This window comes from Stegastes partitus, unplaced genomic scaffold (genome assembly GCF_000690725.1).
Source record: "Stegastes partitus isolate 25-593 unplaced genomic scaffold, Stegastes_partitus-1.0.2 Scaffold558, whole genome shotgun sequence".
In the NCBI taxonomy this organism is placed as follows: Eukaryota; Metazoa; Chordata; class Actinopteri; family Pomacentridae; genus Stegastes; species Stegastes partitus.
Window position 1 is genome coordinate 352,523 of NW_007578289.1, and position 27,517 is coordinate 380,039.

A 27,517-nucleotide genomic window follows, 5' to 3' on the forward strand; every position below is an offset into this window, starting at 1 on the left:
GACGGCTTTAAAGCACGAGGGCCCTTGAGGTAGAGCCGGACGACGGGTAGGGATTCAGGTACTGACGAGCCTGTTCTGTCATGATCAGCTGGTCCTCTGTCTTCCCGTAAACCACTGCTTCCCACTCACTCACCTGCAGAGGAGGTGAACAATGGATACTGTGACCAAATAACACACAACATTCATCTATTCTATCCTTTACCTACTGTCAGATTTACACTTGATGTGCTCCTTTGATAGAGACCTTGACATTTTCTTTCTATACTTTATAAATGGCACATAGAAACAAAGAGAAATCATCTTGAGGAATTAAACGTTTTATACAGGGTTTAGTTTGGTTTCAACATACCTGTGTGGTGGTGTGTTTGGATGCTTTGTGGAAGGACGGAAGCCTCTTCACCCGGGGGCTGGTAAAGCGCTGAGGATGAATGGAGACTCCTAATGAGGACTCCTCTTTCCCTGTAGTCAAAGAGCGGCTACACTCCTCTTGCTCAGGGATCGAAGTCACCAGCGAAGAGCTTGTTATCAGACTTTCATCCGTAACCTGCAACATATGAATGATGTTGTTTTCAAACTTTGCAGCCCCTGATACCCTCCAAAAAATACAATGGCACACAAATGCTTTGTGTGCAGGCACTAATAGGCCTGTCCAAACACGGGCTTGACAACAACACAGAACACAATGATCTAGTCAACCCTGCCATTAGTGGACGACCTGCTCTACCACCAGAGCCACAGCTGCCCTGTTAGTACTGAGTGAAAATACACTATGGAGCAGCAGCAGACTAACATGTTGTATGTTCTTGTGTAACGAGCACAACATTGATTTTTATCTTGTCTAACAATTACAGCAAAAATATACTATTTTCTATTGTTTTTAAATTCTATTTAATTCCTGGATCATATCGCGACCCCCCTTGGTGTCTTGTAACTCTCATTTTATCAATGAAAGCAATGGTGATCCCAAATTTAAAACAGAATAGAAAAATTTGAGAAATTTCCAAAGGTTGAAAAAATGCATGGTCGACCAACATAACAACTTCCATTTGTACAGTTGCATGTATGGGTTTTTCTGCACAACCACATCTTAGCTCATGTGTAGCTGTTTGGGGTTAGATGTCCTACTCAAGTACACATCTGTGGTACTGATTTAATTTTGAGACCATTTGGATCTGAACCAGACGTTTTAGTGACGTCAGAGTGACTTACCTGTGTATCGTTGAGCTGCTCTTGGAAGAGTTGCACATTGAGACTGTCTTTGTCCCACGGGTCTAGTACAAGCGACTTGCGCACTTTTCTGGCTGGACCATCCATCTGCGTTTGAAAATCCAATATTGAAATAACATTAATAAGTGTAACTGTAAATATTTGCTAAAAACTCGATAGCAAGTAAAGAAGTTGGTGTACTGAAAGGTGTCTGTTTATTCATACATTCTGTTTCCATGCTCTGTAGTCTGGATGGATGTCTGTTCTGTTGAAGATGTCTGTTCCAGTTTCCTGCTTCAGGACCTCCCGAATGTCTTCTTCTAGAAATGCCAGTGGCTGTGGCTGCAAAACACAAACGGATGAGTACAACCGCGGCCATGGGGCTAGTTGCTCACACCAAAATTTGACAATTTACCTCCATCTTCAGAGGCCCGTGCATTTTCTCCTGTGCAGCCAAAGCATTTTTGAAGGGCGTTGGTGTCCTCGGTGTTGGAATCGTGATGGTTTTACGGAATTTGGGAGTCCTGGAACTACAAAGTTGTCATTGTCATTATAATATTTTCAAACAATAACATCTTCTTGCATACTTTTTTTTTTTTAAACTAATGATTTATTTACCCATCATTCTCTTTCTGGTGCTTAGGTGTGGTTTCTTTCTGGAGGGGTGTGTTGAGGAGGCACCTTTGACCACACACAGGAGTTGAGGTGAGGGCAGGGTTATCCAGATTCAGATGCTCAGTTCCTGATATGTTGCAAAACTGGGAAAACAGACAGACATGGCATATTAATAACAAGACAGATACAACACCAACTAAAACTACTCACAACAGTCAGCTGATGTGATAATTATGGTGTGTGAAGGAAGCAAAACAGGTTTTATTTACTCGTGACGGCGTAAATGGCAGTGACTTTGTGGGCGTTTTCTTGGGAGAGTTTGAGATGTTTTCCAAAAAAGAGGAGCAAGTCCTGTCACACAAAGGAGACAGTTCCCCCCTCTCTCTTCTCCTTCTCCTTCCAGTGGATGCCTGGGTGGGTTTGGATGAATTGATGGGAGTCAGGGAGGAAACATCTCCAGGATCAAACTGAGCACAGTTCCTGTCATGGCCTGAGACGGCAGACGGAGGGTTGACTGTGTAGCCCATTGAATCATAAACTGTCCTCTCTTGCAAAAGAGTGGCGTAGCCTGCCTGGTTGTGCCGGGAAGGTGTCGCTGTCTCTGACAAATCAAAACTGGCCACATCGCTCCATGCAACAGGGTCCTGCAGAGCAAAACACATCTACAGTAGATCTTTAATACATTCATGATATTTGGTCAACAAATTCATACAGAGATGCATTTGTTCTCTGTTTTGCTCCTTCTGTTACTCACTGAATCAATGAGCTCCATGGTCTCTGCAAACTCTGGTATGGTCTGCAGGGTGGAGAGCACAGTGCTGGCCTCTGCAGCCAGGAACTTGCTGGGGGAGACAGGAAGCTGTGCTGGGGGTCCCTGTGGGATCTCTGGGCCCCTCCACGGTCTTCTCTCTGCTGGCTCCTCCAGGTTGCTGCTACTTGTGGTCAGAGTGTCATCTGACACACTGTCTGACCAGGCTGGGTACGGCTCCAAACTCTGAGGGACAAGAAGGAAAGGATATTAGTGTCAGATCTTTGGCTCCTGCACCAACTGTTGTCTGAGTTGATGATGTGAAATTGGTAGATGCGGTGTAACATTATCGTTAATTTGCATCAAATGATGCTGTAATTGGGAATGTGTGAAAAAAACACTGGTGATACTACAACATAGAAGGCCGTTTTTGATGACTAAATGGTACAATATGGAGTCACTGACTGTGAAGAATGGGGTAATAAATGAATGCAGTGTATGGAATGTGAAAACAATGTCAATGTGGACAGAACTGGAACAGCAGAGACAGAGTGCTGGGGGTCAAAATCAAACTGCTGGCTGAGCGTGGGCTTGGCGAGTGGGTGAGGACAAAGGGGATGAGGGAGCGGGTTCATGTTTGAAACTGTAGTAACGGCGGAAGGTAGGGCGACTACCAAGCACAGCTTCAGGCCAGTCTGAGTAAGTAGCAAGATGGAGAAAGTAGTTATGTAGCAAAACTACAGAAAATGAGGCTACAGGCACGCATACATGTGCACCATTCTTGTTTTCACACGTATACACTGCAAAAAGTCCATGACGTAAAGTCAAGTGTTTTTTTGTTCTTTTTATTTGCTTGCAGCAAAGAACAACTCCATCAAGTGGATGGCATTTAAAATCATTGATAGTGTCAATATCTTTCATCAAGCCAAAGTGTATAACAGTAATATAAGTATCATTCTTTGTTTATCTCATTCTGATTTGATTTTAAGAGTCAATGCTCAGTCAAGCTGAGGAATAAATAAACCAAAATTTATTATAAAAATGACCCTTTTTACAGTGTATGTAAGCTACAAACACACGCAGGCTATGCTGACAGCTATGCTAACACACATTCAGAGTGTGTTCTTACACATGAACCTCTGCACTGCATTTGTCGTTGGACTTCATTCTCTGCTGACATAAGCAGCAGCTCAAGCTCCTTAATTCTTTGCTCTCTGTCAGGATCATCCAGGCAGGATGGCTGGAATAAACAAACGTCGAGGAGGAGAGGTCAAGAGGAAAAGAGGAAAGGAAAGAGTTAAGAGAGTTAAGAAAATCAGGGAAAAGAGACAAAAAAACATAACAAATTTACACATAAAACATTTACAGGAGAACTGATATGCCCCCCTTTGATCTGTTATTGAATGTTAGGTGAAAAAAACAGGACATTCAAGTATTTGATTTGAGGTCCAGTGTTAGCAATCACAAGTATGACTACAGAAAGACGAGAAAATAAAGAATGTGAAAAGCTTTCCCCATTTGCATGCACAGAAATACACATAGAAAAACTCACTGATAAGAACCCTGAATTTTCAGGCAGACTGTCCATCATGTGTCCACTGTGAGGATCATAGGGATAACCAGCCATCTACAACACAGAGCATCACACTCAGGTAGAACTCAGCAGAGAGCACAAATATTTAGAACACCATATATGTGAAAGGCAGATTAAAAACAAACCTGGTTGGGGCCTGTCATAGGCAGAGGACTGCGTTCACAGTGCTGTGGCTCTGTTGGAGTTGGAGGACACGGTCTGTTGTGGCGTCTCTTCACACCTGTAGAGGAAGTAAAAGTCTTGCAGCCATCTTGCAGGTACCCCTCGTGCTCCACCTTTCTCCTCATGGTGGAATTCCAGTGGTTCTTGATGGAGTTGTCTGTCCTGTTGGGGGAAGAATTGATGTTTTTGAGCATATTTCCTGTTTCGTCACTCAAACTAAAAGCAGAGATACGTGTGTGTGTGTGTGTGCGATGTTACATTACCGTCCAGGAAGAAGCTTGGAGATCTCTGCCCAGCGGTTGCCAAGCCGTTTGTGGGCTTCATAGATGATTCGATCCTCCTCCTGCGTCCATGAAGACTTCTTCACCTCTGGGTTGAGGTGATTGTGCCACCGTTCACGACACTGCTTTCCAATCCTTCCCTGAAGATGCTTTGCAATCACTGACCAGCGCTTGGGGCCATACTTGTGCACAAGGTCAATAACCTGCACAAACACCATCACATGGGGGGTATTAAGTTGTAGAATATTTTGTTTTAATTTTCAAATCAGGAATTTATAACCCACACACTGCTGCATATTCCAGTAATGTTCTCTGTTGTTGTTTTTTTTCTGAAAGGATAAAGGAAGTCCCTAATGGATTTATTGAAACTACAAGCTTGTATAAAGATTTCTCATGTATAGAGCAGCGCCAGTGTTTAGAAAGCCTTCACTGTGGCAGCAGCAGAGCTTGTTTTGCTGTTTCCATCAGTCCTGAAAAATGTTGTGATGTCATTGTTGGCAGGCCAGGCTGTTATTGATAGCTCTGTGTTTCTGTTATGATGCCAACATTTTGCAGGAATGAGACATCATTCTTGACATTCTTGAACAATAGTAATCCATTTAAGGAATGCATTGCTCATCTAAGAGCTGCGGAAGATATTAGAGCTTCACTCTGTACTAAAAAGGGCTGGACGCTGAACTACCGACTTGGAAAGTCTGTGTTTTTATTAGGAATTACGTAGTGGAGCATTGGCTTCACAAAAAAGAAAAAGAAAAAAAAAAAAGAAGCTAAGGCAAAGTGGCGGGAAGTAACTTTGCGCATGTGCACAGCCCTGTTAGTCTGAAGGTAAAAGATACATTGCATTTTGTGACATTTGTGTTTGTATTGTGTTCTTTCTCTCAGACTAAGCTCCTTTCTGGACTCCCTGCAGTTTACCTCGGTCTCCCCTATCATTTACCTATTTTGTCATCCCTCTTTCTATCCAGAACAGGAACTCCCAGCTCATCTTACCTTCTGATCCTCCTCTTTTGTCCAGGGACCTTTCACGAGCTCTGGGTTGAGCACCTTCTGCCAGCGGTGCTGACACTGACCATCTGTCCTCCCCTGTGATAGAGACACACAAAGTGCAACACCTCAGTACACCACACCACCACCCCAGTTACACCTACCCCTAACCAGCTGCAAACAAATCTGCCTCTCCGGTCACAGCATTTATGACTTAAATGTTAGCTCCTGTGGTTAGACAAAACAAAAGTTTCTGACTAAAACATACTATACAATGTAGATACACTGTACTTACTGGGAAAAAGTTAGCAATTAATTTCCAGGAGTCAGTTCCATGTTGCTCAACAAGTTTTTTCAGCTTTTCATCCTTTAAATAGAGAGGAATGGAAAAAGACGTTACAGAGAGAATGAAAGACATCCAGCAAAACATTTTTACATTGTGCTCTTTTATTGTACTATTGAATAAAACAAGCAGTGATTATTTAGATATGAGAATCATAAACATAAGCACATTCCAATTTGCAAGACGAGAAAAATGCGTAAACAACAGATTTCCAGTCCAGACCCCATGCATATCTTTGATAAACTTACCTCATCTCGTGACCACTTGACTTTGCACAGTGTCTTTTTGTCTTTGCTCTTCTCTTTACTCTCTGGATCAGTGGAGTACAGCTCTTCATCCTCATCATTGCTAAAAACATACAGGGTCAACAGGGAGTAAGACATGATTAATGGAGCCCAAGTCTTCATAAGGCAACTGCCTGTCAGGTTAAGAAAATCTCATCATGTGGAAACAACCACTATAGTGTCAGTAGTGGGAGTATTTTTTCCCCAGTATGTAGTAAAGGTGTATCCAGAGATTACATCTAAACTGTATACTTCTTGTAATATATATGCACAAATCTATGCTTAGAAATTATAACTGTAATCTCAAGGTAAAAGAAATTACCCCAGAGGGATGCAACAGGTTTAACCATTACTGCAGGAGGAAACTCAGGCCCAGCTTTAGAGTGAGTATTTAAATGATCTTGTTACTTAAAGTAGGTTGACAGGCTCTTCAACTGAAAGAAGTAGTCACTGCTAAAAAAAAAAAAAAAGAAAGCTGCTAGCAATTTTATCTGACAAGTTTGTACAGGCAAAACACTGTAAACTCTATATCTCACAGTGAACACTTCTCTGTTGATGTCGCAGCAAAACAAGCAAGACAAAAAATGATAAAAAAAGACAATCTATAAACACTGATGGGAATAACAAAAGGCTTTCACGTGTTCCATTGAGACTACAAGTGATTCAAGCAGCCTGGTAAATGCTGCTCGCCAACTGATATTAGAACTAAACAAATATTACAGTATTGACTTTGAATGTCTTAACAATATTCATTCAGACTACAGCAAGGCAGCATATTGTCCTAAATACTAATGAATAAGTTAAACAAACTGATGGATAAATGGGTGAGTCTATCTATCTGGCACAAAGCCACCGACTTTATCAAACTATATTTTTGACAAATGATGTCTGAGTACAAAAGAAAGTTGTAATATTTCATCTATATCTGCTGGTAACACAAAATGTAATTACTAATGCCACAAAAAGTTCACAGGTATCATTGTACTTTTGTGTTCCCATAAAGCCTGCTGCTAGGCAACACTTTCTTTGTGGTGCTGGGGCAGACTTTAATAAATGGAAGAGAAATTAAATTCCCAAGCAGTTCCCTAGAGCTGCTACCATACTGCAGACCTTTACGATCGCACACACACAGGAAAAAAAGGTGCTTTCCTCAGAGTTTCTATCAGAGTGCGCATGAAAGGTCTTCTTGAGTGTGCAAGCTTGAATATGGCATTTGAATTTTGGTGTGGCCTGATTCCCTCACAAGAGCAAAGAGTAGTGTGAACTGAGTCTGGACCTATGGCTGAACAGAAAGGAGGGGCGTAAGGTGACTGGAGGAAAGGGGCAACCTACATCAACAGGCTCTTTCACTTCCAGGCATGTATGAGTGTGTGTGTGTGTGTGTGTGTGGATGAGGTGGAGGAGGTGTGCTGGGGTGTGGTCAGGGGAATGGCAAAGCACTAACGGCCCAGTTTTTCAAAAAGTTTGAAAAAAAAAAGAGGCATACTTATATAACTACTTGAGTTTAGCGTGTTATTTATTAATTTCTTAACTTTGGCAATAATACGAATATTAAAAATGACTCAGCTGAAAAGCAGAAAAACACAAAAACAAGTATCAGTGTGCCAGGCATTTACGTCAGTGTTTCCTGAATTAGGAATACGTCAGTAGTCATATGCGGTTAATAGGATATTGTGAGTTACATGATTTAGATTTTCCAGGTCAAACTCTAAGTTGTTCAAACTGCAAAAGAAAAGACACACCCATGTCTTCAAGGATGTGAACAGAGGGAGGGAGGGATATGTAATGGAGATGAGACAAATGCTGTTGATTCAAGAGTAAATAATACTTCATATCAAACAACATATCGGTGTTGTTTTGGTGGTGAACTGATCATAATCTGTAATAATCCTCCAACAAAAAAAAAGAAAAAAGTTTTGATTGCTGATGAATCTTTTGGTTTTGTTATATCAATGAGTGTTTAGTTTATAAAATACCCAACACAATATCCCACTGTTATATCTTTGGATTGCTTGTTATGTATAACAGCAGCCCAAAACCTGAAAGCCTATAAAAAATTATCATATTTAAATAGCTGGAACAGAAATGTTTTGCTTTTTGCGTGATGAATGACTAAAATCATTTTTTAAAAATGTTGATAATTAATATGCCAATCAAATAATTAAACAAGTTATGGTTTCCAAACTGCTTGACTTAATTGCAGCTATTATTATTATTACTAACCTACTTGTTGCTGGATACAAGTAAATGATGCTCTGCCTACCTTGGTTTTAGTTTCTCTGGTACTTTTTGATCTTGGGGGTAGTCCTTTGGGAACTTCTAGGTACTTTTTTCACTAGCTTTTTTTCTCTCTCTTATGGCAGAACCACAGAGACTCCAAAAGACTAAATAATAAAAATTGCAATGTATAATTACAGCACACATTTTTTTTAGCCTAAGCAGCTTTTAATGTGTTCTTTTTGCACGAAGAAAACAGAATCTGACCAGCAATAAGGCTGTTTATCGCAACAAATCTGGCAAACTCGTCACTTTGATGTAATCTGTTTTCAGGGAAGCTGCTGTTACATAACAGCTGTTTGACAATAAGCAGCGCGCCTCTTATTCAATGTGAAATATTACCATATGCATAATAAGGTTTCCATCAATGTCTAAATGTAAAAGCTATACTTTTTAACCTAAAATAATCGGATAAAATATTCCCAGTTCACACTTATTTTCAGCCGTCTGGTGTGCGATTAAAAATCAACCGTTCTAAGTATTCATTAACTACCATTTATAAAGCTCAAAAGTGGACCTTGTGACTGCAGGTGCACAAGCGGTACAAATAATGAAAGTGCATGAAGTGAACGCCCACATTGTATTTACAGGACACAAAAGTCACATTAAGTTATTTTTTTACTGGAGGTGCATAAACAAACGGATAGCTAGTTAGTTAACGGGTAATGACACATCACTGCAATGTTACTATTATTACCGTTATTATTATCATTATCACCGGCACCCACCTGCGTGTTTTCACGTTGTCCATGACAGTCGGTGGGACGTTTGAACCTTTTCAAAGACGAACCTGTGTTTGGCAGTTCTCTAAAATCCCACATTAATAGATGTGTATCCATAGAAACCGCTGTCAGTCATTGCCGGTTAGTGGTGAGACGCGGCAGCAGCTAACTGGCAGTGTTCGGCTAGCCAGCGAGCTAACGTAACGTACAGTACATAACTTTACGCTCTGTCGGTTAAAGCCATATCCACCGCAGATAACGTCTTTCCAAAGAAAGGCGTCGCCGTGTCCTCTTCTGATACGTGTTTCCTAAAAGGTATAATCACAACCTTAAAACGCCGCTGTTAAACTGGAGGGACGTCTACGTTACTTTCATTAGTCACCGCCCGGACTGTTTCTATCATTATCTTTCTGCTCTCTGCTTCTATGATTTTTGTCCATCCCGCCGATTCTCGCGCCCAGCCCTCTGCGCAGGCGGCCTCGCTCCTGATTGGTCAGAAAAGGGGCTGTGAAAAGAGGAGTCGGCGCTCGAACCTGATTGGTCACAAATGAGAAGAAACTCGTGTGTGATTGGTCAAATTGCTCACCGGCCTTTGTTTCATTGGTTTAAAGCGTTGAGGAGGCGGGCTTTAAATTACAGGACTGTACTGACACCTTCTGTAGCAGAATGGATCTTTTCATTAAGGCGGTGGTGGCTCAAAGTAGGGTGCGGAGACGTTTGGGGGCCCTTTAGGGGGTTGGGGGGGTTTGAGAAGGTTCCCAGCCATATAATGTGTTGATTCCGTTCAATTACGGTGCATCATCTCCACTTCTATCCCCGGGACATAATTCTGTTACTTTAACTACCTATTCCTTCAAGCAATAATTCCTTTATATTTATGTGTTTATTCTTTTGAAAACAAGATCGTGCACTCTGTTTTGAAACACATTGTACACTGATCGTGCCACTTTAAGCATTGACTTAACAGGATCATGTATTTGCATTCAAATGACACAATGTGGTGTCTGGTAACAAACATGAATTATTATGATAATTCACATAACTGCATCATATTTGTCATCATATGTGAGAAAATATTGTGATTATGCAGAATAGTTGCACCCACTGATGAAACTACGGCAGATAACACAGTCCTCTCCCTCTGACAGGCAGCTCTGCAGACTGTATTTTGCTGACATCTTGTGGACAAATAATTTTCTGTTTGCACAGTAATTATTGGTTTCATGCAGACAAGAGAATAATTACCGCTGAAATTGTGTACCTTATCTTATCCTAATACTTCTATAGATTGCATAATGGAAATGTCAACAACATGTAACTGTGCCTCCAGCGCAGTTTCACGTCGGTAGGTCGACTAAGGACATAGCCTTCTTTTTTTCTTTTCTTTTTTTTTTTTTTTAACGTGGTAAGTGGTGCAATGCGTCTGTTTGGATTTTGAAAATGGGCACATCACTGAAAATGTTATAGGTCACATATGAGCACTGGAAGTTCAGATCACATTTGTTACTTTAGTCAATACGCCTTAGCCACAATAATCAAGTTAATCGTTCTGCAATATTGTCTCAGAACAAGTCATTCAATATGAATGTAGATTGCATAATTGCTTGTTTTGATTTTTTTTTTTTTTTTTTAGTGTTGTAATTGCTAGTTCTTTGCTGGGTTTTTTTGTTTTTTTTTTGGCAACTAAGAGCCACACATTTCTCTCGATTTTTATGAATATCAGGCCTGTCTTGCTTTTACCTGTAGGTGACACTGTTTAACTGTTTGACTTCTCAATGTTGTCATTCCTGAATGTAAAAGTAGCTGTGCTAAGCGAACCGCAATGACACCAGCAGTTACTTGTTGAGTCTTTAAAAATAAAAGCCTGCAACTGTTACTTCGAAACAATGACGTGAGCAATCACAAAAACATTTCAAGATTTTGCCATACTAGATGAACGCACATCAACAAGTGAAGCCATTTCAAACAATTATATTTTTACCAGTTTTGTATGGAAAAAATCCCATTTAGGTAAGAGTACATAGCTCCAGAATGCATTTTAAGTATTAAAGTAAGTAAAAGTACCGGTTGGTCCCTTTGGCTGATGTATTATTTTATATGACATAATTAGATCATTAACAATAAAGCATCAGTGTGTCAGCAGCATGTTGTAGCTGACAGTGTTAGCTACAGGGGCAGGATATAAATCTGATAGGTTGTCAGATGATTAATAGGAGTAAAATGAAGAAAAACAAAGTCCTGTGTGTTTTAGTGCTTTAATTATTTAAGCTTATGGTGCATATTCCTGTCAGCACAAACTGTATAAGAACAATTGTAAAAGTAGCAATAACACAGTACAAGTAAAAGTGCAGAAGTATGAAGAATTTGAGATTTTATCATACATTATATTAATAGTACTGATCAACGTATGTTTGAGTACAATGTTAATGTTGCAGCTGGATTAAATAGTGAATCAAATCTGATAAACTGATAACATGTGTTGCTGTTACTATCTAAGATGACAGAGTAAAATGTGCAGTTTCTTTTATTCTGAAATCTTTTGGAGAAGTGGTATAAAGTGGGTCTAAACATTGAAGTAAAGCACGTCAAGATTGCACTCATACAGTATTTAAGTAAATACAAAGTACCTCAAACTTGAGCTCCTACAATACTTAAGTAAATATTAGGTACCTCAAAAATACACTCCTGCAATAAATTACCTCCAAATTGCACTTCTGCAGTATATAAGTAGGCATAAAGCGCCTCAAAGTTGCATTCCTGCAGTATTAAGGTAAATATAAGGTACCTCAAAATTGAACTCTTGCAGTACTTATGTAAAAGTAAAGCACTGTGCCTCAAATTGTACTCCTGCAGTATTTAAGCAGATATGAAGTACCTCAAAATTGCACTCCTAGATTATATAAGTAAATATAAAGACGTATAAAATTGCACTTCTGGAGTGTTAATGTAAATGTAAAGTACCTCAAAATGGCAGTTACATAGCATTTAAGTAAATAAAAAGTACATCAAAATTACACCCCTACAGTATTTTAGTAAATATAAAGTAGCCTAAAATTGCACTCCTGCACTATTGAAGTCAATACATAAGTAGGATTACGCTTCTTGATTGCTTTCTGTGGTTTTATTTTGAAATTCCGGACCGGAAGCACTCATGTGCATTGTTTACTCTTGGACATTGCTTGTAGTCTGAGGTCCCGTGACAAATTTCATTGGAACTTTCTACGGCCAGGAAAGACTGATGTTTCCTGCTTCTCTCACTTGTCAGACGCTTATGAGCAGCGAGAAGGTTTCAGTTTGAGGGTCCGGGGGCTTTAGTCCCAACCCGAACAGGAGTAATGTTCGCTGTACTGACAGTTTAAACGCCGTAGAGCGAAACATCCCCGCTGGAACCGCGAAAGTCGATGAACCCAGCATCAAAATACTGTAAGGTACGTGATGTCCATGTAACTGTTACCTTGTTCTGCTTTTGCTAACGTAGCCTTGGCTAGCTGTTGGGCAGTGTGTACCTAACTTAACTACCTCACTAGCATAACATGAAGGAACACAGTGTTTTATTTTTCACAATACTAGTTTTGCGATAACTGTTGCATAACTTTTCCCTCTCTGAAGTCAAAACTAAACAGAAGTTAAACCGAAGTGAAAAAAAAAAAAAGAAAAGAAAAAAAGACAAGTTAGCTGCTTTGCTATGTAGCATTCACAACGAGCTTAGAGTACCTGAGATTTCACCAAACTATTTACAGGTTGTGTTACATATGAGGGCTTGTTAGAGCTTGTTAAACCTCTCATTTCGTGCCTGTCGGTGTTTTATTTAGTTGCTCCTCCCTCCTTCATTTTTTTCCTCGTCTGGAGAAGGTATGGAGGGTTTTTTTTCTCTCCCTGTTGTACACGCGATGTGTGCTGAGATGTAGAAGTTGTACCGGTGTAACAGACCAACATGTATCCCCTGCCCATACTGTACTGGGGGTTAAAATGGGCTAACCTGTTTATATTCTGCTGTATGTATCCCCCCTCAGGTCAGATTATAACCCTCACAATAAGACACAGAAAATATGCAAGGATAAGTTTTGGATTTCTCCTGACACAACCGTGTTCACCACAGAATACAATCTGAATCATTAAATGCACTTGCAAACTAATCAAGTCCAGACTAGAATGTTCTGAACAAAGTATGATAGGTATTTGTTGAAGTGAGATACCCCTGAAGGGTTTTGACGCCAAAAATGATCACTTCTGTGTGAATGCACAGTCCTCTAACATACCCAGTATTTAGATTCTTCATATTTTAACACACAGTGATCAATCAAAGACTTTTCAGCAAGGATATAATTGTCAAGTATGCAAAAACAAAGTTATTGTAGTCTTATGACATAAAAATGAAATCACACTTCTTTTTTTTTTTTTAATTTAAAAAAGAAAGAAACCACATAATCGTGAGTAAAACGTCACAGTAGTATCCCTACATTGTTTTGCTACGAGTCTGGAGTGACAAGATATATCAGCCACTAAAACGTGCCACTCGTCAGGCATCAGAAATTCGCACCTAAAGAGGTCCAAATACTACCAGACAATGCTAAATGATTGCAAGAGAAGTAATGCCTTAGTGTTTTATTTCTTCCCGAAAGTGGTACCCATTATTGCGAAATAGCTAAAAATATATCTTTGTTTTTCATTGTCCCGTGACATCTGATGTTGATCGTCTACACTGCAGTAGTGTGTTATTTGTCAGTTTTATGTTGTAAAGAAACTGTAGACATTGAAATACAGCCTCATTGATGAAAAACACAAGGAGGTATAATCTTAAATCGGTGGGGGGGGGTATAACCTGGCCTTGCCAACAACTCTCCCTGAGCGTAAAACCAGCCGAGGCTACTTTATACACCGTGGTAAATTTTGTCCTGCTCAGACTGCACCCAGGCATAGTTTAGCAGAGGGTTACGGCTACACCTGTGTAAGTACGAGCATAGCCTCAGGTGAAACCCACTGTAAGCCTACCAAATGGTTCTGCCAAAATGAAAGAGAAGTAGCCAAGGCCTCTTCAGTGCTGTGTTCCAGGGAAATGTACCCACGTCCAAATAATTGTATTCTGAGTGTTGAAATTCTGTGTTAGACTTCAGAAACTGTCAAAATGAATCTTGGATGTTGATTCAGCTGTGTGGTATGCCCAGTGGTAGCAAGTTGGGTTTTTTTTTTCCATGTAATACTGTCACACATACAAAAATCTCATTTGCAGTGCGAAGAAGGATGCTTCTCCTGATGATCATTCTCTTTATAATTCCTTCTCCTCTGTTCTACTCACAACATGCGTAAACTGCTGTGTGTAAATCTGCTTCTTTCCGCTTGCTGTCGTTTGAGGAAGTTCAGTTAGTTTAGCGTAAACAGGTGGTTATGAGGAACAAGTTGTGTATGACAGAATAAGTTCTCACATAAAAAACGATGTCACGGTTTATTTATTAGGTTTGTGTATTGTTTTTTTTCTGCCTTGACCAATGTTTGGCACTTCCTAAAGAGGTTTTAGGAAGTGCTGACATGCTAAGAATGAGAATGAAACAGTTTATTAGGGTTTCATTTACTCAAACATAATAGACATTTGTGTGTATCAAGTGGGCAGAGATCATTGGAAAATGCATTGATTTTTGTTAAATAAGGCAACACAGTGACGAGAAGAACCCTGACTTTGCCCGCTTATTTATAACTCTGTGGTAGCTGTGGTGTGGTAATTCAAAAACGGCAATCAACTTTAATTTAGATCTCTCGTGTAGAAGCTGTAGAAAAGCTGCTTAGGTTTTCCCAGATAGAGCAACTTGTATTTTGTGATATTTCTTATTTTTTCTGCTGATAAACCAGCCATCTTGCCAGCGCATAAGTTGTTAGGACTTCTTTGTAAAAGGAAGCCAATGCTGAAGTCAGCAGACGTCTGTGAGTCGTCTGGCCCTTTAGGTTAAGGTGAGGATTTGGTCAAAGGCTGAGGTCGGTTGCACGTGTTAGAGTTGACTGAGTTCATGGCCCTCAAACTTTTCCAGCTGCACTTCCTCAACCAGAGATCTTTCTTTGTTGCAGTTTAATTAGGGCATTATTTGTAGTTATTGGGTTTTGTCCCACACATAAATGTCCTTTACTTTTATCTAAACTATTTAGATTGAAACATTTTAAGTGAACCTGTGGAAAGTTTAAAAACTGTTCTACGTAAAGATTATAAACAATTTTCTGAAATAAAATATCCTCCTGTTCTGGTTAAACTTAGACAGGTCCATGTGTGGTCTTACCTTTACGTTTGTGTGGCTTTTATGGATCAGTGTTCTTCCGTTTTTTAGTAGACGCACGCTTGATTGAGCTTTCGTATCAGATTTACCATGTGAGTGTGACTTCTGCTTTGTTTTCTTGCTTCAAGTCCTTGACACGCATGATACAGAGCCACACACACAGCAAAAATAACATCCCCATAGGATATTCAGCGGCAAGGATGTGTGTCTGAGCAAAGCAGGAAGAATGCTATTTTTGATCCCGTGTAGTAGCGCAGCGTATTTGTGCCTGTCAGCACAAGTTAATTCATGTTGTGGTGTGAATGCAGGGCATGCTGGGCTTAAACTGCGGCGAGGAAATGTGCTTAACATTAATCTTGTTATGTTTCATACTCACTCTGCCTCCCAAGCTTTGTTTTCAATCCCTATAACAAACTTGACAATGTCTGTTTGTGGGTGTGGTGAGCTTCGGCATTCCATATGTAGGAGTAGCAGCGTCAGCTCAAAATGTAGGTTGCACTGGATGGTTATAGGTAATTTCCTACTCAACAAAAATATTTCTGGAATGTTAAAAAGCGGGTCCTACCCTGTGACGTACCGAGCCATTTCACCATGAAAGTGGGCACAGATGTGAGGCAGCTCAGAAAAGTGTCCGGCCATTTTTGTGTGTGTAGCAGACACAGTTGCATAAAGTTGAGGTTTGAAAAACACAAAAGACTAAAACTGTTTCTCTCAAGATTAGCTACAAGAAAAGCCAAAACAAGTTGCTGTTGTTGATCTTCTGTAATGATAGTGTTTTAACTAGAACTAAAACAGTTGATGGATTAGCGGATCAACAGGTAAATAATAAGCAACTACTTTGACGTTCTCATCATTTTTCAAGCCACAAGTTCCCTGTTCTCTGCCTCCAGCTTCACAAACGTGAACATTTTCTACATTCATGTCATTGCAAACTGAATATCTTGGGTGTGGACTATCGGTGTGATAAAATAAGACAATACAAATTTTCGCTTTCGGTTCTGAGATACTGTGATGTGCTTTTAGTAGATTAAACTCTGTATGCAGAATTAACATTTTAGTTAGTACAACCTTAGTTTGAACTGTTTTAGAATAATAGGGAAAACAATAGTGTGAGGAAAATGTTAATGTTGGTGGTCTCTATGTAGTTTGTCCTCATGAATGTGGGGGAAAGTGAACCTAAAAGAAAGTTGAACGTAGTAACAAAAGAGAAAGAAGAGCTAGTGAGGAAGAGGGCATTAAGGTCCCTCTGACTGCACACATGCATTTTAAAGAGGGCCGCTCTTTTTACCGTTCGCTCAACGCAACGTGAGCAGAATGAGATGTCCCTTCAGGATGCATTCAGGATCAATATGCAGACGGAGGAAGTTGACACGAAGCCGGTTCTCCGTGTGTTTTGAGTAAACAGAAGTGAAATTGTGGTTAGAAAGATAAAAAACTACCGAACAAACTAAGCTGACCTCACTAACATCACACAATGGACAAGTCAGAGCAGCGGACAAAGAGCTTTGTTGTAAAACAAATAGACATTACATAACTCACGGTGAAGGATATGCCTCTGTGTGTGTAATTTAGTTAGATCACACAGTACAGAGTATGTACAGTACACAAAATTGTTGTTTATCTTGTCCCCTGTTAAGTTTATAACATAAGACAACATCAGTTGCAATTGACTGTAATTTAGTTGTTAGACGTTGAGGTCATAATTAAGTTTGTTCTCCTTCCTCATCGTCGGTGAAATTAGGTCTTTAGAGCAAAGAGTTTATTCCACCTCAGCAGTGAGCTTCATTTATTTACCTCTTTATGTTTCATGTGTTGTGTGCCTCCAGCTTGAAAGACCTCTGAAAAGTTAACTAACAAAAAAAACCTTTCTAGTGTCCGAAACAAGCCAGAATGGCACAACGTGTGACAGCTAGTGTGTGAGTGTTAGCGTGTATACGTTCATATGTTAGAGAAGTGTGAGGTGAATGCATGTAGAAGAGGCTGCATAGATACTTTTATTTCCAAGTGGAGGTGATAGCTCCGCTAACAGCAAAGCAGTACTTGACTAATTTGTTCTGCAGTGACATTTGCCTCTTAAAGTGTGACTCAGAGATTAGTTCGATGATAGTGAGGATGTGACTTTCATGCTCAGAGGAAGGAGTGAGTTAACTGGTTGCCCAGGAGGAGGGAGCCTGCCTGCTGTCATGTTGCAGCTCACTGACCCGCCTGTTGTTGTCTGTGTACTCTCACTACACTCTTTCCTCTTTAAGAGACCAAAAGGACCTCTCGACATCCAAAAGTACCTTTAAAGGCAACAACACAGAATCTTTTTTTGCAAGTCTTTTTTTCAAGTTAACGTGTTTGCTGAATGGCCATTTGTATCTTTAAATCTGTCCATGCATTCCCAAGAAAAAGAAAAGAAGATTTTATTCTTGGCAGAGTGAAAACACCAGCAAGAGTATCCTGAATAACACAGGGATCGAAAACATGTTAAAAACCTTCCTAATAAAATGTCCGATTGGTTACAACACATGCAGTTGTGCTGCTGCTAAATAACACAACTGATAAACTGGTCTCAGTTGAGGACTTGATGTCGCTCAGAGTGAATTTTTAAAGGTTTTATTTCACCAGGAATAAAGAGATTGGCACCAATCGTGGTACTTGCAGGCAAACACCTGGTGGCCAGGTGATCTTTTCTATCCCTGACAAGCACAGCTTGAAAAACGCAGCCCCTTCAACCTTGGCCTGTATAACTAAAGAGAAAACAAAGAGAAGGAATAATGGATGAGCTAATATAATAAATTAAAGCCAATTAGCAGCTCTCGCCGCTGATCAACAGTCAGCCAGGTTACATTAAAGCTAACATCAAAGAAATACATTAAAAACATAATTAATAAATAGCAGCTGCTTATTTAGTTGGAGTCAGACATGAAGGTTAGCACAGCAGACTGAAATGTGTAGAAAGCAGAAGAGCACCAGTTTCACTTCCTGATTAACAGAGTGGTTTATTCTCTTTTCTCTTATGCAGCAGTGACCCAGGATGGAGATTGGCCAGCTGTGTACTTGAAGCCTTATCCTGGAGGAGACACATTACTTTATGACCTTGCACCTTTGACTGTCGACAGGCCCCAAGATGGAGGAACAATCCAGTCTCCCCAACGTCAGCATACCCTGCCACAATGAGCAGAGGGACAAGAAAAAGCGCTACACAGTGCGTGCATCTGGTCATTTGTTTCTATTTTGCAGTAAAATAATTGTGCAAATTATCAATTCAGAGTTTGGTTTAGAAGCATTAAGGTCTATAAATGTTACTGCTGTAAAACATAAAATCACATTAAAATTTAAAACTCTGTGCTTACGTGAACTGTCATTGTCTTTTTTTAAGGTTTACAAAGTGATGGTCAGTGTTGGACAGCAGGAGTGGTTTGTCTTTAGGCGATATGCGGAGTTTGATAAACTCTACAACACAGTAAGTAGTGGAACAACAGCAGTTTGATTTTAAATCGAAAGGGACATCTAACACATTACCATAATTCTGTTAATGAATATTTTGTCCCTTCAGTCTTTGATTTACTGGCGTGTGTGTCATGCTGTTCACATTCACATTTAGAATAATGACAGACTTGTGACCATGAACTTTTCCAAACTCTTACATCATTTTCTCTGTCACCCTCTTTTAATGAAGTTAAGGAAACAGTTTCCATCTATGAACTTGAAAATTCCTGCAAAGCGGATATTTGGGGACAACTTTGACCCAGGTAAGTGTTTGCACTACGCCAACGCATGCCATGACCATCATATATACATTGCATGATCCATGTCTTTTGCCAAATGTTTGATTGTTTTTTTAATACAAAATTTTAATCTTCCCTTAAGAGTTCATCAAGCAAAGAAGAGCAGGCTTGCATGAGTTTATCAAGCGAATTGTCTCACATCCTCAACTTTGCAACCAGTAAGTGTTGGTGTTCTCACTGTCAGTGTGTTACATTAACTATATATTGCTGACGGTATTAAGTTCAATTGTTTCAGAGATTTGAATCAGACAAATGCAATTAGGCCAAATGTATTTAATTTCTCTGTCCCTCTTCAACTTTGCAGACCAGATGTGAGGACCTTTCTACTGATGGACAAAATGCACCACTTTTCAGATGCCTCTGAGGATGAAGATGACAAAGTAAGTGTCCAAACAACGTCGAACCATCCTGGTTGATCAGTTTCTGTTTTCCTGGTTTTACATTTCCGTTTTCCTGCTCATTGCATATTGTCAGTCGATGTGTTGAATAGTCTTCTGTGTGTTTTTTTTTGTTTGCTTACATCCAGTTTAAACACTGATAGAATCTAAATATACTGTACATGCTACAGATGTGTTTACAGATGGTTCATTTTTCTTGGTGTGTTGATGTAGCAGATGTTGTGTCTCAGCTTCGCCATTTAGTGACAAGTTGGTGGCTAATATAGATAATGTTTTCTTGGTTGTTTAACAGAACAGCTCTACCTCCAGAAACATTAACCTGGGACCCTCTGGAAATCCACAGTATGTTCATTACTAAGATGCATTTCTTAGGAAATACTTTAGTAATAAGCTGAGTGTCTTTTCAAACTTTGCAGTTGTGCAATCACATACATTCTCGCATTGAAAAATTCAAATGATGTCATTTTTATTTCAGTGCCAAGCCCACAGACTTTGACTTTTTAAAAGTCATAGGAAAAGGGAGTTTTGGGAAGGTATGTGAACTATGTAATGCTTAAAAAATACTTTTTCTCTTCATGCCACAGTGAGACAGTAACATAGATGGAAACCCAGTTTGTGATTCTGTGTTATCTAAAGTATTGTCTTCAGTGTAATACTATATTACATAGAAGGCAGTGTGAAATAGCAGAAATACAGCCAGTAATACATTTTTGTTACAATTTACTTGCATGATTTGACATTTGGAAATGTGTTTGTTGTCTTCTGTTGGGGAAGCAACATGTTTTAGTTCTGCATGTGTCGGTCTTTCCATGTAGGAAGTGAGAATCAGATCAGGAATTTCTCAGGTTTTCTAAGTTGATGCAACGTTAATCATGTGTTGTCGTCCATGTGATGCAGGTGTTCCTTGCAAAACGAAAGCATGATGAAAAGTATTATGCAGTCAAAGTCTTACAAAAAAAGGTCATTCTCAACAGAAAAGAGGTAACTTTGCAATCAGATGTGACCTTCATCATATCCATCTTTCAGCATGCGTATGTGTATAATAATGCTCCTTCTAAATGATTTTTTTCAATCAGCAAAAACACATCATGGCAGAACGCAATGTGCTGCTGAAGAATGTGAAACACCCTTTCCTGGTCGGGCTCCATTATTCCTTCCAAACCACAGACAAGTTATACTTCGTCTTGGATTTCATCAATGGAGGAGAAGTGAGTTGTTTCAGTTTTGTGACAAAAGTGAGTCACAAGATCAAGAACAGCTGAGAAATGCAGCAATACAGGATACTAAATAACGCTTAATGAAATACGTCAGTGCTGTACTTTCACTCGTTTGCACACCTCCACATGTGAAGTTCTTTTTAGAGACATTGCTTGGAAAGAATGGAGTGTGACTTCCTCTGTGGATCTCCTTTGAGTGTGATCAGCCTTTTTAAAGCTGCCATGTGTGACTGTGTGAGAGTGACTAAGTACAATCTGTGTCACAGTAAATCTGCTTCTTGTCCTTCTGAACAAGATGGCTACAAGGACCTCTGAGATAAAAATAAAGTCAGATCATTATTTACATTTTCCAAAGCACTCAGGCATACTGGATCTAAAACAATCATCGTTATGACTACATATTAACCAAGATTTCACTGAACATTTTCATTTCAGCTTTTCTTTCATCTTCAAAAAGAACGGACCTTTCCAGAGCCCAGAGCAAAGTTCTACATTGCTGAAATGGCAAGTGCACTGGGCTATCTGCATTCTCTCAACATTGTTTACAGGTATGCTGGTGGTTCATTTAAGTGCTTAGTGTTACGTTTATGAAATATTCTTACATGTCTTGTTTGGTAAAAGGCTTCAAAATGTAAAACTATATAAAATGTTTGACATTTTTAAAAATTTATTTGTGATACTACAGCAAAGAAATGTGGCTCAAATTGCAAAAATTCCCTTAAACCCTTTGAGGAATAAAGCTAAATTCATATTATTTATATTTATTATTTAATTTATACATGCATGCATTATAATACATCTAAGTAATTCATTTATAACTCTATCTAAATTCATTTTATTCCAGGGACTTGAAGCCAGAAAATATCCTTCTTGACCATGAAGTAAGTGCTCATATTTGTCCCTATTTCTTAATTAAAACCTAAATATACGTAGGTGGCACTGCACCCGGTTTTCTCATGTTAGACGTTGTGTTGACAATGTAGTATTCATTTTTGTGTAACGCACCACCATATTCTAAACTCTGGCTGCAGATTTGTTGCTTAAAACCCCACACCATTTACAGCACACGTTTCATCTTTTCCCAGTCATATTCATACCACCAGTGCTGTTTCCAGTTCCAGCTGGACATAATGCGGGTGATTGGATTAGGTCGTACTAATGATTTTCCTGCCTAGCCTTATTGAGAAAGTGAGGGAACGGTGAATGGGGCTGACAGAGCTACGCTGCAGCCAACATTCCTGGACAACAATAGAATCCTCAGTCCGTGGGGATAATGAGCTGCTTGTGTGGCACATGTTATCTAAAAATGTCCCTGTGTCCTCTCTTTAAAGGGGCATATCGTTCTGACAGACTTTGGATTGTGCAAGGAAGGCATTTCCCAGACAGATACCACCACTACATTTTGTGGAACACCTGAGGTACGAGAATTTATATGCCTGCTCAGAGCTAATTTTGGCAGCAAAGGACTCCTATGGTCAGTGTTAGAAAATGAATAATCATTAAAAGCCTTGTGGGAAAAGTGTGGTTAATAATTTTACAAGCATGAGTGGCTTCCAGCTCGCTATATAGCTGCATGTGTTGGGGATGAGTCATATTTTCCAGACACGAAAAAAGGCTTTTGTGATCAAAAATAGCACCTGATAAACATTTGCTTGGTATATTTTAAACTAACATGGCAATGTTAATGTCATATTGCTATGTTTGTATGATTCTTGTGACCAGTACTTAGCTCCAGAGGTCCTGCGGAAGCAGCCATATGATAATACAGTTGACTGGTGGTGTCTGGGATCAGTGCTGTATGAAATGCTCTTTGGCCTGGTGAGTTTTTACTCTGAGCCCACTTTTTCCACTCTAATTTGAAAATCTGTGCTAGCACTAAATGTTGACTCATCTAACTGGGACTGCCACACCTACATGCTTACTTACATGATTCTACTTGTCTTCTGTTTCTAAATGTTTTAGCCGCCATTCTACAGCAGGGACACACACGAAATGTATGACAACATCCTCCACAAGCCGCTTGCAAAGCGTCCGGGTGCATCCAGTACAGCCTGGTCCATCCTCCAGGGCCTGCTGGAAAAAGACGGCACACACAGACTGGGGTCCAGGGATGACTTTGTAAGTGTGATTATTTAATGCGCTTTCTCCGTCCATGCACAGCAGAATTTTCAACTATTTAGCGCCCTCTGGTGGTTCATCTATATGTGTCACGTCATTACTGGTAATGCCTTACAAATTTAGGAATTCTACTAAATCTGTTAGTACAAAATTATGTTATGGTTGATTTGTTCTTCATTTTCAGAATGAAATAAGAGCGCATAGCTTTTTCTCTTCTATCAACTGGGATGACCTGGAACAGAAGAAGATCCCTGCCCCTTTCACACCCAATGTGGTAAATATCTTGTGTCATGCCAAGTAATTAGAACTTCCTGAAAATTGTACACGTGACTTCACTTCACATGACTGCACTTTATTTTAAAGACATGATTCACACTGCCTCGTAGGACCGGATTAGACAAGGTTATTGTTGTTAATCATGTTTAAACTTTATTTGTGACTTTAACAGAAGTCCTTTTTGTGTATCAGGCTAATTCTGTGCAATCTAGTTAGAGCAGGGATAAATTCAGTTTGAGTAACAAGAACCACCTGTGGCACATGCAGAGGCTTTTAGGATTTTTGCTTATTATTTCATATTACAGTGTAATTTAATACAGTTAGCCATGCAACCCACTCTGCCACACTTTATGAACATACGAGCTTCAAAAGTGATTACAATTATTATAATTAATTGTACTAAACTGCACAAGCGTTTGTAATAAACTAAAGGTTTCCTAATTAAGTGCGTTTTTCTGTTACTATTGCATGTTTAAAGATGTAATTTCATGTAGTGTTTTTGCCTCTGATTAACCCTGTGTTGGTTGGTAATTGGTTAACAACTAATTTGGTGTTTCCTAATCTGAGTTGCTTTTACATATTTGATTCCCAGTTGTTTTATGCCATTTTGAAGCAGTATAAAATCAAGACCATCATTACCAAAGTCACGTGTATGAATGCCCATGTTTTGTATTTGTTCCATAAATGTTACCTTCCCTCTTGGTTTTCAGAGCTCTTACGGTGACATCTCAAACTTCGATCCTGAGTTCACTGAAGAGATGGTTCCCAACTCCATCTGCTGGTCTCAAGAACATTCCATAGTCAATGCCAGTGTCATGGAGGCCGATGACGCCTTTGTGGGCTTTTCTTACGCTCCGCCTTCTGATGACTCCTTCCTATGAAACATTCCCAATAAGGTCCTGAAATGCCTTAACCATTGTAACTTTTTGTGACTAAAGGGAAGAATTTATACCATGGATTAACTTGTTCTATGACGCCAAAGCAAGCATCTGAGAAGAAACTGCACTTAAAAATAAGATTTTGGTTGGAACAAGGTTACCAGAAAGTCTTTATATTTTACCTATTTGTATTTATATAATATATATATATATATATACATAACAGATGATATTTTTTAAAATTGAGGCTGTTCTCTATTAAGTTGATTTCTGGTGGTTTCTAAAATGAGCCTTTACAAAGCCTTAAATTTGTCCCTTAAATAAAATCAGTAAGCAGTTTTCTGATAAACTTGAACACTTCACTGGACTTAAAATGACACCATTTGACTGTCAGATGGAACTGTGTTTGTCCATGTAATTACTGTAAAAAATAAACTCGTGTATCATTCATATTAACTAAGCTGGAAGTAGGGATTACTTGAGCGAGACCACTGAATAAAGCATTATGGTTTATAGGTCACATTTGTAAAAAGAAAAAAATGTCTTCTGCTTCTTGTTTCAGTGCCTTTTTGAGTACTGATTGAACTGATTTTTGTTTTTATTTTTTTTTTTGGATTGTTTTTGTTTATGTTTTGCTATTCTTCGCCTTAACACATGTATCCATATTCAGAAATTAGAAATCCACGATGCTTTTCTTCGCCTGGTAATTAAGTAGGCGGATCTGTACTCCTGCACAATAATAAAAATAATAATAGAAAAACTGTTTCTGTGTTCAGTGTTTGTGTTTATTTTTTATGTAAAATGTGTTATTATTTTGATTACACTTCATCGCACTACTTCCTGATTCCCAATGCTGAGTGGTCACCATGGTAACGTGGTTGAAGTTAGCGCGCTAGCAAGATTACATCAAACAGCCCCAGTAGCTTGTCAAGTTTACATAATCTGGTTTACGTTTTTACTTTTAAGTGGAAAATGGCTGACATTTTATCGTTGAAAGAGTCAGTTTTGGTCTACTTGGACAGAAGTGGCGGTCTTCAGAAACTGACAGAAGACTGCAAACCTTTCAATGGTGCAGAAATGATGCTAATTTACGTGTTAGCCTGCAAGCTAATATCACTGAACTACAGACCTTCGCTAACGTTTGCGACTTACTTCCAGACCCCCAGCTGAGCGAGGCCGTCTACAGGTTTCGTTTCAGTGTTAATCCCTCAGATGTAATCGAGGTGGATCCTGTACTGGGTGACTGTGTTTTGCATGAGCCTCTGCGAGCAACAGTTTTATTTCAGTCTGTAAGTAAGAGCTGTGAGCTAACCTAGCTAGCTAAAATGAGGTGTTGCTAATTTTTTAAAAATTTAATTTAAATTTTTTTTTAATTGTGTAAGCTCAACTACATTTACCCAATTGCTTTTTTTTTAGGTTTGCTTCCTGGCCATAAAGACACTTTCTCTTATTGAAAAAATACATACAGAAAGTCAGGTATGGACCTTTGAAACTATTTGGTTAACATTGTTTAGCTTAATCCTCTGAAACACAAAAATGTATGTAAATGATGTAAAAATAAATAAATTATATATATATTAGTTTTTAAGGATTTTGTGAAACATTGCAAAACTAAAACAGCGGATCCTAGTTCTCACAAATATCAATACAACTATGATCCAATAATATAAAAATATGTATCTTAAAAAATATTATATTATTATATATTAGGACACCACAACGAAAAACAATTGAGTTTGACTACCTATAGCACTGTGTATATAATCCATGCTGTCGTGGATTTCTGCACAGTATTCACCCACAAAGATCTAAAAATTAAGCAATTTGTATTGGATCATATTAGATTTCAAGGGTGGCACAAGGTGCTGAGTTTACTCAGGACTCAGTGATGGGACATTTTCTCTGAATAAATGAAACCTGCTGAAGGCCCCTGTTGCAATTTTGAAAAGGGGTTAAAATCTGTACAACGGACAAAGGACTTTTAGATATGGTAAAGTTTTCTATCACTTAATGTTTTTAGAATAAAGAAAAAAAACAGTACTAAAAGTCAAATACTTGGAAATGTGTAACAGTTGGGTTGGGATAGGTAGGGCTTGTTTACAATAGGTTTGATTTGTCACAATAGGGAAAGCACAGTGGAATTAATGATGGCTAAGTTCCGTTAAGTGTCCCAGTACACCATGACAGTAAACCAGCAAAGCAGGACCTCCCCTAAGTGGAATGCAGCCATCTATTACTGTACCTGTGTTTTCCCAAGTGTTGACAAGTCATAATATCTGCTGTGAAAACCAATCCAACCTGACTGATCTGAATCATCAGCTCAGTCTTGTAACACTGTCTCACCTGTTTGTTTTTTTTATTTGAGGTAAATGTAATTCTGAACTTTACACACCTGCCTCCATTCCCTGAGTACACGCTGGACCTTTGTCGTTTTCCTCGTGTGTACGGCCCCATGAGGCCTGTCTCCATGGAGGGCCTGGTCATTGCCATGACAAGGGTTACGAAGTACACCCAGGGGGCGAGGTTCCTCTGTGTCAGTGATGACTGCCCCTGCTCCAAAGGTACCGTTTCTCTTTGTTTGTGGTGGCACAGCACAGTCTGATGATTTTAAAGCAGCCCTAAGACAAGTAGTATTCATATGCTTAAAGTTGGATTCACATTTAATTACACTTCCCTGTTGCTGGCACGAGGGTTCCACCACATCCGAGTCCATGCACCCGGGGCCACAGAATCGGCTACCGTGAGAAACCACTTCTGCTGCATGATGTGTGGCTCCCAGCTGAAAGAGGATGTGAAGTTCAGAGTTTTGGGAGGTGAGAGATTGTGGTGAGATCTGTGCATTGTTATGTTCTGTGTGTGCATACTTCATGTGTGTTTATTGGAAACAGATAAACAGCTGGTGGAACTGATCCATGTCAAAGCGCTGGATGTTTTAAGTGGCCGCCAGCAAAGCTCACTCAGATACCAATCTGTCACACTGTTTCTCAGAGGTAGGTCTGCAAGTCGACAGTTTGTGTAGGCTTTGTTTCCCCAGTTGTCAACTAGCCAATATATTGATTGTAATATATCTGATAATTATTACCATGTATGGCACAATTAACATTAGAGAAACAAATCTCATCAAGAAGTGATGGTGATGTAAAGGCACCAGATGAAAAAAAAGAGTTCTAGAAATGAGTATTACAATGCATCATGATCAAGATTAATTAAAGCCGCAAGCGGCGATGGACGGGTCCTCGCCCTACGCTTGTCGGCCTTTGCGCACGGTGGGGTGTGGGGCAAACCTGCTCCGGGCAGGACTGTGATCCGGCATGTCGAGTTTGGGGCAGATCGGAGCAAGTGTGGCCTAGTTACGAGCCACTTCCTGTTTAGTGGCGAGCC

General features: G+C 39.5%; 3 protein-coding genes across 4 annotated transcripts; 2 read left to right on the plus strand and 1 right to left on the minus strand.

The window, feature by feature from the left end:
* Positions 1-7: 7 nt before the first annotated feature.
* On the minus strand, positions 8-6,316 carry mybl1 (v-myb avian myeloblastosis viral oncogene homolog-like 1). Its single transcript, XM_008288439.1, has 15 exons — positions 6,182-6,316; positions 5,886-5,957; positions 5,597-5,689; positions 4,589-4,809; positions 4,289-4,487; positions 4,122-4,196; positions 3,699-3,809; positions 2,576-2,815; positions 2,091-2,465; positions 1,825-1,964; positions 1,622-1,736; positions 1,432-1,548; positions 1,210-1,314; positions 350-544; positions 8-133 (listed from the first exon to the last, which is right to left on the minus strand). The coding sequence occupies exons 1-15, from the start codon at positions 6,314-6,316 to the stop codon at positions 8-10; spliced, it is 2,319 nt and encodes a 772-aa protein (XP_008286661.1).
* Positions 6,317-12,433: 6,117 nt separating this feature from the next.
* sgk3 (serum/glucocorticoid regulated kinase family member 3) lies at positions 12,434-24,899 on the plus strand. 2 transcript variants are annotated; one of them, XM_008288435.1, is made up of 17 exons: positions 12,434-12,644; positions 18,484-18,666; positions 18,841-18,924; positions 19,141-19,213; positions 19,332-19,407; positions 19,554-19,629; positions 19,940-19,989; positions 20,123-20,180; positions 20,545-20,628; positions 20,724-20,855; positions 21,300-21,412; positions 21,709-21,745; positions 22,196-22,282; positions 22,587-22,682; positions 22,827-22,982; positions 23,167-23,256; positions 23,969-24,899. In XM_008288435.1, exons 2-17 carry the CDS (start codon positions 18,589-18,591, stop codon positions 24,137-24,139), a joined length of 1,461 nt encoding a protein of 486 aa, XP_008286657.1. In that variant the 5' UTR covers positions 12,434-12,644; positions 18,484-18,588; the 3' UTR covers positions 24,140-24,899. The 2 variants fall into 2 exon arrangements, with proteins under 2 accessions (XP_008286657.1, XP_008286658.1); XM_008288436.1 differs by having other exon boundaries at positions 12,434-12,639.
* Positions 24,900-25,108: 209 nt separating this feature from the next.
* On the plus strand, positions 25,109-27,126 carry LOC103362156 (MCM domain-containing protein 2-like; the record flags this gene model as incomplete). Its single annotated transcript, XM_008288440.1, has 6 exons — positions 25,109-25,205; positions 25,295-25,425; positions 25,553-25,612; positions 26,502-26,697; positions 26,827-26,949; positions 27,025-27,126. Coding segments are annotated over exons 1-6 (709 nt in total), but the record flags the coding sequence as incomplete, so codon positions are not given.
* Positions 27,127-27,517: the final 391 nt, after the last annotated feature.

What these genes read in the sequence shown, in the direction of transcription:
- mybl1 (XM_008288439.1), bottom strand. Translation starts at nt 6,316, where the DNA reads ATGTCTTACTCCCTGTTGACCCTGTATGTTTTTAGCAATGATGAGGAT. An exon ending in TCAAGTGGTCACGAGATGAG is followed by an intron (nt 5,958 to 6,181) that starts GTAAGTTTATCA and finishes CTCTATTTAAAG; the next exon opens with GATGAAAAGCTGAAAAAACT. An exon ending in AGCAGCTCAACGATACACAG is followed by an intron (nt 545 to 1,209) that starts GTAAGTCACTCT and finishes CATATGTTGCAG; the next exon opens with GTTACGGATGAAAGTCTGAT.
- sgk3 (XM_008288435.1), top strand. Translation starts at nt 18,589, where the DNA reads ATGGAGGAACAATCCAGTCTCCCCAACGTCAGCATACCCTGCCACAAT. An exon ending in CATCCTCAACTTTGCAACCA is followed by an intron (nt 19,408 to 19,553) that starts GTAAGTGTTGGT and finishes TCAACTTTGCAG; the next exon opens with ACCAGATGTGAGGACCTTTC. An exon ending in ATATCCTTCTTGACCATGAA is followed by an intron (nt 21,746 to 22,195) that starts GTAAGTGCTCAT and finishes CTCTCTTTAAAG; the next exon opens with GGGCATATCGTTCTGACAGA.